Here is a 14,618-nt window from a genome sequence, read left to right on the forward strand (position 1 = left end):
CAAAGTAACATGTTTGTGTTTGTCTCAGTCACTCTTGATGGTTGCTTACTGAGAGTGAACTGCAGAACAAATCAGTGTCTGTGTGTGTGTGTAATTGTGAGTGTGTTTGAGTGTATGCATGCACATGAGCATTTGTGTATAGCCATTGGCACGGCGTTGTGTAGTTAGGACCCAGGCCAACTTTTTCTGCTGGAATTTCCTGTCTGAATCGAGCACCCCCACCTCTCCTACTCTTCTGCTCTTCACTTCTCTCTTTCTTTCTGTGCTTTCCCCCCACTCTCTCTCACTGCCCTTTTCTCTCATAGCGCGACAAAGGCTTTTTTTTTTTTCTAAAAATTATTCCTGGCCTGGCCTGGCCTCTCAGGGCATTATTATTATCATTGAGTACTTCCTCGAAGACATGAGCCTACTTCATTCTCCACTTCAGCGTGGTCCTGATCCTGGGCTTCATTTGGACATAATGAGAGAGTGCTTTTCCTTCTTCTTTCTCTGAGTCATGAAGGGGCCTTTGTTAACATTGAACACCTGGCATTGTCTTTAGTCAGAGATCAAACCAGGGCTTTAAGATGCAAACTAAAAAGGAGAAGAAGATGTGGGGCTGTCCCTGCTGTTTGGCAGGATGTTTGGCACGTCTGGAGCCTCATTATGTGGGGCTAGGGGGCAAAGATACATTCAGTCGTAAAACAAACACGTTATGAAAGATCAGAGCAGATATGGTGCCTGAAAATGACCATCAGTCAAAGGCTCCTGTGGGGTGGATTGATTCATGATATAAGATTACACCAACACAAAGCCCCTCAGTTCACTGTGCATGGTGCACTTAACTGAATTTTGAGCCCTTACCATGGTTTGCAAAATTAGATCCTTGCAGTAAAACATAGTATTGTGTAAGAAGATAAAGATCCAGTGAACGCTTAGTAATAGTCAACATCATTACCTGTCAGAATATGACAAATTCTGTGTCTAGTCATCCTAACTTTAGTACACTGTATACATTGTAGGTATATACACAAAGCTAAACAGTTAACTGTGACCGACCTGAAAGTGAGAAATCTGAAATGATATCAAACATTTTCTGTGTAAATTTGTATCAGTAGTACCTGGAAATAGCAGTATGCTAAAAATATGCAAAGGGCTCTATTGGTGAGGGCATGTTGTTTCAGGTACTGGTGAGATGATGAAATACATTTCAGGACCTCTATTTTGAGTAATAGATATGTGATTTTGAACGCTTACCAGACCCCAAATCACTGCCAAAACGTTCATAGTACTATAAGACAGGATTTTACAACTCTTGGAAAGTTATCACAGTCACCATTTTATCTCTACCTCAATATCACATTTTCTTGTAGTAAAATTTGAGACAAGTTGTGCAAATGTAGGTTTGAGCCCTCCACACTGTTTTTGATATATGAGGCCCAGGGTGGAGTAATCCTTCATGCCAACACCGAAAGGGGACACACAGACAGTAAATCAGAAAACTGAGGTGTGTGAATCGTCCCAGCCATGTACCTGTCAGTATCTGTCCCTCCAGCCTAGGAAACAATGCAGCTTTCTGGGTGATGGAAGGGCCTGCCCAACCCTTATCACCCTCACATCCAGCAACCCAACCTGGGAATCAGCCTCTTGGGGACTTCTGCTTGTTGCTCTTTGTTTTAGTTTGTTTGTCTCAACTTTTACTGAACTCTATTCCTTAATGGATATTTACACAAAAATCAGGGCCTTCAAAATGTCTGACTTTTATTTAAATATAGTGCCACGTTCCATCAACAGTTTTATGTGATAACAGTTCATGGAGGATTTTGCATCTGCCACTCTAAATATTTGATATTAGTCAGGTATCTCTCAGGTAGAGGTATGAGTTAATAGAAGAGGCCACAGCTAATAAAAGGTTGAAGAAAACTTTAGAGCACTACTTGTGTAAATTAAAACTTTATCAAAAGGAAATGCAAGAAAATACAACACAAGTACAATGCAAAATAATGAGCACCTAGCACAAAAAAATGAATTAAAGAAAAAAGAATAGGGTCTTGTAGTTTGGCAGTTTAATGATAAACTCTCCAATACAATATAACACGCTACTGTTCTGGCCTGACTTCCAGTACAACCTGTCTTTGTCATAGTCTAGCCTCCTTGTCCTCTGCTCACCACTGGAGATGTGCCAGGCAGCAGAGGGCACCTCTCAGACAAAGCCTGAACTTCTGGCTCCACTTGTGAAACAAAGCTCAAACTCCTTTTCCCAGCTCTCATTCCCTCTCACTCATTTACTGGGTGCCTCTTTTGGCTTTTGTAAAACACAAGTTGACTCGGAATTGGCCGGCTGTCTCACATACAAAAGCGATGGAGGGTCACTGGCTGAGATCCAGCAGCATAGATCTTGATAGAAACACAAAGCCCTTGGCCATCTGAGCTCAAAGACAAGAGAAGATAAGGAGTGTGGGGCACCAGGCGGATTTTTACACCTCACATTGGCTTAACAGACAATTTCCTTTATTTTGTCTGTGTGTGTGTGTGTTTGCATTGGAATGTTTTGACCTTAAGACTTACTTTACCTGGAGACACCAACTTATTTGTAAAGAATTTCAGGGTATTCATTAATTTCATTGTTGTGAAAATCTGCCGTGTCTATAATTTCTGAAGCACAAATTCCTGCAGAAATGATCCCAGCATGTTCTGAAGACAGACCCTTTGGCAATACTAATCATCTTCTAAGCAGAACTTTAAAAATTGGGTGTTTTATATGGTTAGTGTGTTCTTTCGTTTTCTAGAGAGCCACTTTCTTATTTTCTTTAATGTGAAACAAATGCAGACATTAAAAGAAACAGCAAAGGAAAATTTGACTATTTTGACATGAACAATCGAAGCTAACCATCTTTATAAAATTTTTATCTTAAACAACTCTATCTGTGTCATTTCAGCACATGTCATTATGGCAGTGCAACAGTAATGCCAGGCCCATCCAGACTGAGTTTTCAAAGGAAAAACAATCAATGGCTTGTAGTGCTTCTTCTTAAACACATTCCTCACAAGTCAAATGGTTCACAGTTTAGAGCTGCCTTCGGGGGAACGTTCCTCTTCCAGCCATGTGTAATCCCATCAGAATTAACTAAGAACAAGATGGTACAACGTTATGATGATTGCCTCTATCACAATAACAAAAGCCTCAATCAGGGTTAAGTAGCAGTAATGTCTGTCTTTGTAACTGGCATCACCTAAAAACAACATCCAGCATTCTTTCATAGCCTAAAGGCACAGAGTCCTGTTACACCTTGTTTTCACAGTGCTGGCGAGACCAAATTTGGACCCCTAAGGTGCATCACAAACAGGATACTCACAGAAAACACCATATTATTATTAATTGCTGAGATTACAATGGCAAACACTGGACTGTAATGCAAAAGCTTTGTACTGAAACATATAACACTTTCCAAAAGGGAATTTTCATGCAGATGAAAAAATACTTTAGAACAAGCATTTCTTTAGAACAATCTTATATTAGAGAGGTGTTTGTATTGCATTTCCTCTGTTTTCCAGTTATATAAATTTAAAGCTTCCTCTATGCTTACCAGTTATCTTGATAAATTCAGTATATTGTACATTCTACTCACCACACAAATCTTTTTTTAACAGAATTATGGTTTTTATCCACTCATTATTTAGAGTCACTTCCCCTTCTGCATTTTTTTGTTGTTGTTGTTTTTTTTTTTTATGTGAAACATCAGCAATGATGATTTGATTCAATGACAGTAGTTTAACAGTAAATGAAAAAACACTGCAAAGTGGAATTTAATTCAAAATTAGTGAATGAAACTAGTATTTCTGTCAAAAAATAAACTGAGAGAGGTCAGTATGATATGACTCTATTGTTGTCCTGACTGAATTAGTGCTATGGGAAGGTAGGTTATGCCGAATGTACTTAATATGCTCTCTGTTAATTCTGGCAGCATGTCCTTTGGACTTACACAGCCTCAATATGTTTGCTGATGGCATACTGGCATCACACTGGTGTGAAAAGACGCACCCGTTTCCCCTTTTCACCCACTCTCAGTTGCCCTATCAAATAGAGATTATGATCTGCTCTCACTGAGCTTTGACCTCTAACCTTCGTGGTCTCTGCTCGCAGGTCATCCCAGGTTTCCTGGACCATGGACAGCCAAAGAATCCTAATAGCAACCAGGGATCAACCCGGGAGAACTGAATCGCTTTATGTCCCTCCTTATGTCTCTGTCCCTCCACAAAGTCATTCTCGGTTGCTGTTTTTGGTGGATATCCTGCATTAAATATGTGAAACCCTAACATATGAAACTGGAGAGAATTAGTAGGCCTTTTGACTATGATTAGACCTCCCCTCCTCCTTCAGTCAACATAATAATGTCTCCTACTCACTCATTGTGATGACAGTAATTAATGAAGATATGCTGTGTTGTTCTAATGAGACTTCCCTCGAGCCACCAGACCATTTATGGCAGGAAATGGTGGATTCGTGCATTCTTTGTCTGACACATAAAAACACGTTCATTGTTGTGTAAAACCTGCTTTGGTCTTATTGGATAGAGCTAGCCATTAATGAACTTAATGTTTTGGGGGCAAAAGCCACAGACAGTGTGGAAGGTTTCAATTACTGGTGGATTACAAGAACTGTAAAATGGTACAGTTGCATCTCATGCTGTGTTATGGGCGCTAGTCAGGAACTGTATTTCAGTTTACTATTTGTCTGTCTTGTACTACATTGTTTCAATCCTCTTCCAGACAGCTTTAAGAAATGTTTCATCATTATCATTACCTGCATTTGTTTCACTGTATTTCATTGTTTTTAGTTTGTGACCTTTTCTCTCTTCTTTGCGCTCACAGGTTCCCACCACCTCTTCCCTACGTTTCACGCACCCATCCCAATTGACATGAGACACCACGAGGGGCGGTACCATTATGAGCCACACCCACTTCATGCTATGCATGGGTAAGTATCATTACATTTAAATTCTGAAATAAATTAATAATAAAATATAATTAATAAATTAATTCTGAAATAAATTATTCATGGTGAACATTACAGACAGTGGCCCAACAGTGGGGTGGTCATCATCAAATCTTGCTGTGTAACCAAACATTGTTCAAATTCACAGAACCTAATTTTAAATTCTAGTGAATTTCCCAAAGTTTCTAGAGATACCAATTATATGGGGAAATGTGTATAAAAAATATGCATAAGACAAATAGAACATTCCTGAATAATAAGATGGAATGCTGCATCATATATCTTCGATCAAGAGCTGAGAAAAGGTGATACTGAATATAAAAATACTGTGTATAAATGACAATGTTAGAGAGTGTGGAATGATGTGATTTGTCCAACCTTAAAGCAGCTTAAGGGGAACCAAAATGAGAATTTTTCAACATATTATTTTTCATTAGTGTGCCCTTCATAAGGGACTAACAAGAAAAAAGTCAAGAAAAAGAAGAGAAAAAATGTCATCTCTCTATTATCACTTTTTAATAATGGCATAAAATGCACCCCCAAAAAAGAATAGATCCTCTTATCATGGCCCATACTCAGGAGTAGGGATGAGCCTCTCCTTTGTTGAGAAACTACTTTGTACACTGAAAACAATACATGAATCCTTGTGTCAAATTTACACTTAAAAATTTAGCAATACTTTTACATGGGCAAACAGTATCCGAAACACAATGGAAACAGAACTATTTGAAGATTAGTTTGTCACCTTTCATTGTGTTTTTTCTCACTACTCCTTATTTGTCAGCACCAGTGCTGGAAAAACAGTTCCTATGTCTAAGCTTCAGTGAAAGAGCCTAGTTCAAATACATCAAAGCCAGACAAGATACACAGAGCAAGAGTGAGACAGAAATGAAGAGAGACAAGCCACATTAGCACCAGTACAACAGACTTTTAACATTTCCTGTCCTATCTCCTCTTGTAACATTTCATAGTTTGGGACTTAGAGAACTCTGCCAAGACACATTGTCTCTCATAGAACAGCTCTGCTGAGGGAAAGCCTAGTGAAAGACAATGTTGGAAGAAGAATACAGACGAGTAATAGTGAAACCCTTATGTGTCACACATTTATATATTTCACTTCTGAAAAACATTACATTTTAAAAGCAATAACTGCTTAATGTTGGTTAGCATAAAAAAGTGTGAGTAGTGCTTCGTCTTGCAACTTCTATCCTAACTTGACCTAAAAACAAACAACAATTTATTTACTAACTTTATTAATGTGGCATTACCATAAAAGTCTGGCCCTCTTAACATTGCCAGGCCTTCCTGTGCTTATCTAAAATATTCAAATCCAGGAAGGGAACCCAGGAGTAAGATCAATAGAGGTTTTGTGAGAACTGTGGAGTTACATTTAAATTCAGCTAGATCAGGTGATACACAGGGTAGGCAGAGCTATTCATCACCTGCAAAGTGAGGGGGGGTTGTAGCTGTGCACCCAGTTTGTTTTGATTAATGTGATGTGACTCTGACAGATTGCTCCCACTAATTCATCAAGACCTTGATCTTGCTGTGCTTTCCACAGCCCGCACCAAATTCACCTAATTACTGCAGGGTGTTAGCGCAGGACACTTGGTGGAAGCAATTCATCTGTGGCTAGTTTCTGTATGTCAGGGTTTCACTTTTTGTCTGAAAGATTGTGTTAAATCCAAATGTTAACACAATACAAACACTTACATAAAAACAGTAATGACGGATGCTCCCTCATTACTGTTTGTATGTAACATAATGAGGGCTGGTGGTCATTCTGTCACCGCTGTCATAATGCAGATCCTGCAGTACTCACTTTGTTTCCTGCTGTGCTCCCTGGCTTACAAAGTAAGGAAACAATCTGATGTATTCAATGAGTCAATAGGCCAGTTTACGTTTCTTCATACGTAGTTTTGAGACTAATTGCAACCTTTGTAGCATGTCATTTTCTGACTGTCTTTTCAGTTTCTCACGACTATTGGCCTTTTAATTGAACTAAAAAACTTGGATTTTTACTTTGCATTAGTGGTTTATCTCATTGCATTGGTCTCACTTTGCTTCAAACAAGCTAGGTTGTGTGATGTGTCATCAGACAATATCTGAAGGGCATGTTCGTATCTGTTAGAAATGGCCACTTGGCCAAATCGGACCCTAAGCTCTCTCCAAGTGTTCTGTGTCTTCTGCAGACTTTTGTAGCCTCAGTGCATAAACTGTATGAATAGGAATACAACACATACTTATTCAAAGACAGTAATGATGTCGCACTCAGTTGTACATGAGAAATGACCGAAGTAGTCGCGTAAACAATTAAAAATGAGAACTGGACAGACAAGTGCAAATCCTGACTTGCTTTTTCACCTTTGCCACATGGCCAGTTGCTGTGTAAAGTGGGTGCTGTTAGAAAGTGATTCCAGAAGCTGTTAAACAATCCAAAAAGTGCTTCTTTTTGAGTATTGAGGCCGTAAAGAAGCAGAATATCTCTGGGAAAATTAGAATGGTTAAGGATTCAGTACGCGTGAAACAAAGTCCTTTATAAAACATGTTGTCTCACCATATCTCAAGCCAAAAGTGTTTCAGACACTGTTAGACAATCCAACAAGTACATAGTTTAAGGCATACTGAGAACCTTACATCTTGCTCTGTTCAAAAGCTGTGACACACAGGTTGTCAGACACTAGTGTCCGGCATTACCCAAGGTTGCAGTGGCAGGGGACAGAGCATTTTTGCATATGCATAATTCAGCAGATTTCTAAATTCTTGATCCAGGATTTAAAGTTAGCAACTTTCCGGCTGTGGTCTCCCAGCTTTTCACGAACTTAGCATACCAGAGAGAAGAAACACGCCATATCCGACCTAGCTCTGGAACATATTAGGAAGAGCCTATCGTGGGATGACGGCAAGAACTTAGACGTAGAGACAGCTCTTAAGCGCTTTTGCTGCACACTGTGTAGTCAGGCATCTTCTGTGCGAACCCACAAGCCAGGAAAGCCAGCCACCGTGCCAACATGTTTGACCGGGTAATTAGCATCCAAAATCCAGCCTTCCGTTCCCAGAACCTCAACGACAACGCAACGGATGAGAAAAACAGATCCCCCGCTCATTCCACAGCCCGTATTTATGCTTTTTGGGAAGCAGTCGGGGGGCAAATTGCAGCACTGAAAAGTTGAAATATGCCCAAGGTTTTTGTGTGGCAGAGCTGTGGCCTACACCGCCCCTGTACACAAACAGATGTGGTGTGCTCACCAGGCAGTCAGCCTATTCAAGGCCCGCAACCCCAAAGCACGGAATGTGTTGATTAAATACAGTTTACAGATCAGCCATTTGGATTGATGTAGTTTTTTCCTTTCATTGTTTTGGTTTTGTTAACATGGAAAGGGGGAGGGTGTGGAGACTGAGGGGGAGGGTGGGGGGTCGAATCCGACAATTGATTGTCAGTGGTTTTGACAGACGTGTTGCTATTTTACACTGTTGCTTCTTGGCTCCAGCCCCAGCTCATCGTCATGGCTAATGTTCGAATTTGGATGCTCTGCCGAAGTACAGCCAGGAATGTGCTGCTGAAAAGAAAAGGGACCTATTAATCTAACGACTGTGAAGTTGCAAGTCAATAGCCTGAAATTTTCACGGTTTATCGCATGGTCTCACCATAATTTCCTTGCACTCAAAAAAGACCAAATGGTATGTGACAGCAGTGGAGCTGAATAATGGATAATTACCCTCTGTATAATCCCATCTCATTTAAGTATATTATCCCATCGTCTGACATAGTTCTACTGGGCCCCTCCCTTGTACACAGTCCTTGCTTCTCAGGGAGTACAGTATCAAGTTGTGTCTAAATCCTCAGCATCCTGATCAGGGCCCCAAAAACAACTAAGGCAGGATCTTAGCTTGTCCCCTGTGGGGTAACATGGTGATTTATCTTGATCGCTTTGGCTGCCCAGAAGTACAGAAGGGAGTGTGTCACATCATAATTCATCCCACCCTGAGCCAGTAGGGAAAATGCCAGAGAGGCAAATACTAACTTCTTGGTCAGCTAGGAGGGCAGGGAGGCAGGCAGACAAATAAAAATTGAACTTGAAGTAGGAGTGTGGCTATATTATCTTACCTTGAAAACAGGTTACTTGGGCAGCATCTTGTGGAAGTCAAAATGGATAATTTTCAAAGTCATCATTTGCAAAATGACCTACTTAAACTTTGTTATTTGACAATATAATAAATAAAAATGAAAATTATTATACAGACATTTTAATTTATATTTGTATCTATGCAAAAATATCTTTTCTCTTAAATTTAAGGTCGGGGGGTACTCTTGAAATTACCTAGTTCATATGAAGTGTCACCCGACTCAGATGTCTAAAGGCAAAAGTATTTATGGCTGTTATGAGTAGCCATACTCAAAGGCCTAGAGTTAAAAGCCAACTGTCATATTGGGCAAGATGCAGCAATCAGACAAAGGGAGATAACAATACACACTTTCAGAGCGTTTCCTCTCAAAGAAGACTCTCTTTTCACTTCTTACCCCTGCACACTTGGCCTTTCACTGCAACAAGGTTGGGTTCTCGATGGATTGTCTGTCGGGCGCAGCCCCCAAATTCCACTGATCCGAAGGGTGAGGGTAAAGGGTGTTTCATATACTCACATACACTTTATTTGAAGCTTGCGGACCCCGTTATTCTCTATAAGCCATCTTATGATGATGATATGATTATATTTGCAAATTTTTGTTCGAAAGCTGAAATTACAAAACCTCCAAAGCAAAACTGAAACTATTATGAGATTAAAGAAATGCTTGGACACTTCCCAAAAAACTATTTTTGTCTACTCCATTATTTTAACTATTTGGTTGTGTTTGATGTCGAATTGGTACTGCACTGGCTAAAATGTTAAAAGAGACTTGGAAGGACTGAATTTTTATATCAGATTTTTCTTTAACTCACTGCTAATCATTCTGCAAACCGCCCCTGCCAGCAGTCTAATGTACGTGCACTCTGGTATGCACTTACTCATTGGGTTACTCATATGCTCAACAAGCTGTACCATGTCAAAATCACTTTTTCTCACAGCAGAGCTTTAACAATGGAACAACAGAGAGTATATAATCACACAGTACAGAACACAGAGACAAATAGCAATTACCTCGTTGAAAGCATGTCATCCACTGACTCACATTGGCTTCTTATCCCTCTATCTGTCCCTATTTCCCGTCAAATGTTATCCTCACCAGGACAAAAACTCCTTGCACTTTTTTCCCCATTTCTTAGTCTGTTTCCAACCAGGCAGCCACCCATAGTGTTCAGGTATGAGGGAAGTTTCTTGAAATGGCAGTTGCTGATTAAGAGACAGGGTTGTCCCAGGGCTCTGAGGCCCTTCAAGAGCTTCCCATTCAACCTCTGTGACTGAACCTCTGGAAGACACACAGACTTCAAGTAACATCCTGTCAAAAAAAGGGTGGATCGACAAGGCTTCAATAATGCTAACTGCCAGACGGAGCTATTATTTGCCCTTTCCTGACAGGCAACAGCAGTAAATTCCACCTTATTATCAAGGCCTCATATACACTCTTGCTTGTTTGAGTGATAGACTGCAGCTTGAGCAGTCTGTCGACATGCTGGTTTTGTTATCGGCCAGGAACAAACAACTATTGTTGATGGATATAGGTTTAAAGTAGAATATTGCAAAATGGTTTTGGTAGGTGGAGCATGGAGCAGGGACATGCTGTTTATAATGAAAATTAAATTTATTTATTTTCAAAGCAAGTTCACTCTTGAAGTTCTGATTATATTTTTCTTTCAGTGAACATCTGTGAAGCACACTGACGAAGTTCATCTTATTGCAAAAAATCATAAGACCAATACGCAAGCTATTTGTGTTTTGCTTTAAAAGACGCGGTTGGTGATATTCTATATTTTTTATTATTGTCAGTGAATATTATTAGAATATACAATACTAACAAGTATTGCCTATAGCCAAAGCCGGATCCTACTGTGCTCCATTGTTGTCCAAAAGACATTGATGAATCACATCATTACACTGGCTTACATGTTCCTTAATTATTATGAACATACACACTGTAGCATATTTAAAGTCAATCCCGCGTACACCGTCCTGCCGCTAAAAATACTCTGCAGCTGAAAATAGTACTCAATAAATGCCCTGTTGCCTCCTGTTTGAGGCAAAAAACTACAGTGCCCAGCTTTACCTAGCCTTTTTATGCCTCCACGGCAGCAACAGCCGTGGCTGGAGGCGTTATGTTTTTGGGTTGTCCGTCCGTCCATCCGTCCCATTCTTGTGTACGCAATATATTGAAAACACCTTGAGGGAATTTCTTGAAAATTTGGCACAAACGTTCACTTGGACTCAAAGATGAACTGATTAGATTTTGGAGGTCAAAGGTCAAGGTCACTGTGACCTCACATCCATCCCGTTTTTGTGAACGCGATATCTCAGGAACGCCTGGAGGGAATTTCATTACATCTGGCACAAAAGGATGAACTGATTAGAACTTGGCCGTCAAAGGTCAAGGTCTCTGTTACCTCATAAAACACATTTTTGGCCATAACTCAAGAATTCATACACTAATTATGATAAAACCAAACACAAATGTATAATAGGATAAAATGATGTAATGATGGCTTTTTAAGGTCAAGTTCACTCTGAAATCATACTGTCCTGCAAAAACACGTTTTCTGGCCATTGTTCAATGCCAAAACTCAGGAACAGAAGGTGATATTGTGACCATATATCCTGCAACTCGACGGGTTGGCAAAGGCATAAGACTGCAAGATGGTAATTCTAGTTAAAAACTGAAACTATATGTTAGTGACCAGTCGATTTAGGGGTTCAGTAGGCACCAATGAACTGAGGTGACACAGTAAGTACTGAAGGGTGGACTAACACATCTGGGACTTTTGGTGGTATTCATTGACAATTATATATATATTATTTATACAATTATACAATGATGCCAGCCTTATCCTCTAAAAAGGCAGCATTTTTATGACTATACAAAATATTAGAACCATTCAATATTTTATGAAACTTTAATGATATCTGGTATCCATCATTAAATCAGCATTAATCCAAGATAGAGGTAATGATGAAACATGCTAAACAGATTCCTCCATTACACTATGCAGGTGTTTCTAATATTCTGTTCAATTATGAAACATATTAGATTATATTGCATTATAGTTTCATGATTTACCTAAATGCTGGGAATCCTAGTCTGCAATTACTTTGTTCAGCTTTGAGTCACCCAGTCTGATAAGAGAGCTAGCACCAGTGCCAGTCTACCCAGGTAGTCCTTCAGTGAGGCACCCAAGCACTAATCTGAGGAGGCACTGCCAAGCTCTCTGTATGCTGCTTAGAGGCGGACCAAGAGAAGCGTGTTTTTGTGTATGGAGCGTCTGTTTCTTCTCACTTTTCCGCTCCTGCCCAGAACAGAGGGTTCTTTATGGTTGTTTGTAGGGGAAGAGTGGGCCTGACGGCAGAAAATTGGCCCTCAGACAAGGCCAGCAGTCTGCAGGCACTTACTGGAAATGGAGCGAGGGTCGAGGCTCTGGGTTGGTTGGCTCAGCCTGAGCTGGGCAGGGCTGGTTCGGGTGCAGGTTGGTATCCACACTGAGACAGTGAAAGAGAGACTGAGCAACGAAACTCTGAAGAGAGGATGGGGTGCAGAGGTCCTGCCAAGCATGCTCGCTAGGCATGCTAACTACAACCTGTCAATCCACTCACACTCATTTCCTCAGAGTCAAGTGAATGACACCCTGGACTGATTTTTTTCAGATGTATACTGAAACAGTATCATCATTTCTAAATTTAAGCTTCTTCTGAATGATGACAATCTATGCTGTTTACTGACCCTAATATGTCTTTTTTCAGTATTAATGCTGGTTTGCACTCAGACAGACACAAACTTTGGATGTAACTAAATGTATCATGTATCATGTTGATTCCATTCCTTACAGCCTTTTTCTCATACACACACACACACAAACACACACACGCACGCACACACACACACACACACACACACACACGGACACACACATGGACACACACTGTGTACCCAGCATGCAGTTGATGCTGCCAAGAATCAAAACCAGACATTTAAAAACTCATTTGTTCACAGCTGCAATCGAGTGGCAGCTTCAACAGCATTTTCTCCCAGGAACTCATAAAGACAGCTATTCTGATATTTTTATTACAATATATTATCGTATGCAATTGTCACTGAGGTCATATTTATATTATACTAAGAATAGCTTCCAATTTTCAAATAGATTGAAGTGAAGCAAACAGAGACAGAAGAAAATTAATAGATTATGTTGCTGAGTTTGCTGACATAAAGCACCTAGTGTGTAATCTTTGACAGATTTCAACATGTAAAGTGAGGATAAATATGGGAACAAAATGACCAAAGAGTCCAAAACTATTTAACATCATCATTATTTCTAACTAACATTTTAATCATTTGTTATTCAGGCTACTTGTGTGAGACAGTCCTCTACCCCACTGACAGTAGTATAGTGAGTCATTAGTCTGGTCATTTCTGCTGATGGGAGGACCCATTTGATGATTTATGGCTACTATGCTTCCATGTGGTCACAGAGATTAAAATGCCTGTCATGTGTCCTTGGCACATGTATTGATAACTCGCTGCCACATCCAGTAATCCAGGATTATTAGGACAATTGCTTATTCGGTCCATGTTCATCAGTTGTTGCCTGTTAGCTAATACTTCAATCAACATCAAATACTTCCATCTTATCTCTTAATAAAGTTTTGGATAATTACTTAATTCTAAAGATGCCATCATCTGAACGTTTTTTTTTTTTCCCTTGAGTCAAGTTAACTTGAAAGCCAGGTACAGCTCTGTAACCTACCTGTCTGTTCAACCAGAGCACAGTTTCACCTAAAAGTCCATGTAAATTTGAATCCCTGCAACAGTCTAGATTGACAATTTATCAGTTACTGTTGAAACGGTATTATAACCACACTTTGTCATCACTCTTTTATCAATTAGCCATCATTTCACCTGAGTAAGTGCCTTTCTGACGGCTGAATTTATGCCAGGTGTTCTTACAACACACTAAGGGAACAACAGGCCACTTATCAGAGCTAAAGCGCACCAGGTCGACATAAATAGTAGTGCCCCTTCAAAGGGTTGTGCTACTGCCAGCATCCAGCAAACGTTTTTATCTGGAGTTCAGTCCCTCACGCCTATCAAGAATTACAACAACCACTTGTCTGTGTTTCTGCAAGCAGTGCTGGTAATTACTTCCCAGAGATGACAAATTTATTGTATAGCCATGAGTGACCAGTAGGCTGTCAGAGAACTTCAGGCAAGACTTTTTTTCTTGCTTTCAGTAGCCATAGGCACCCACTTAAAGTTTTAAGCATCATGTTGCACTCTCTTATTATATATCATGTAATACCTGATGTGAGAGACCCTGTAGTTTTGCCCACCCAAACATATAGAGAGTACGCTTTCTCATAGTCTTGCAAGTTGAAAGCCCTTGGTCTCAACTTGTCTGTAGCTCAAGGGGTTAATAGAATAAGGTTAACAAAAGCAGCTTATTATGTATTAGCTATGGGACTGGGGAGGGGAAAGGATGTAAATGGAATGGGAATGCACACT

At 40.0% G+C, this 14,618-nt stretch overlaps 1 protein-coding gene across 2 annotated transcripts in view; it reads left to right on the top strand.

The window, feature by feature from the left end:
• The window catches only part of gli2a (GLI family zinc finger 2a), an 87,302-nt gene that overhangs the window by 42,008 nt on the left and 30,676 nt on the right, over positions 1-14,618 (top strand). For both annotated transcript variants that reach the window (XM_040149377.1, XM_040149378.1), the window contains one exon: positions 4,852-4,957. In XM_040149377.1, the coding sequence (XP_040005311.1) occupies positions 4,852-4,957 (106 nt within the window). The remainder of the gene's footprint in view (positions 1-4,851; positions 4,958-14,618) is intronic.

Source organism: Xiphias gladius, chromosome 16, assembly GCF_016859285.1.
Source record: "Xiphias gladius isolate SHS-SW01 ecotype Sanya breed wild chromosome 16, ASM1685928v1, whole genome shotgun sequence".
NCBI classification, from domain to species: domain Eukaryota; kingdom Metazoa; phylum Chordata; class Actinopteri; order Istiophoriformes; family Xiphiidae; genus Xiphias; species Xiphias gladius.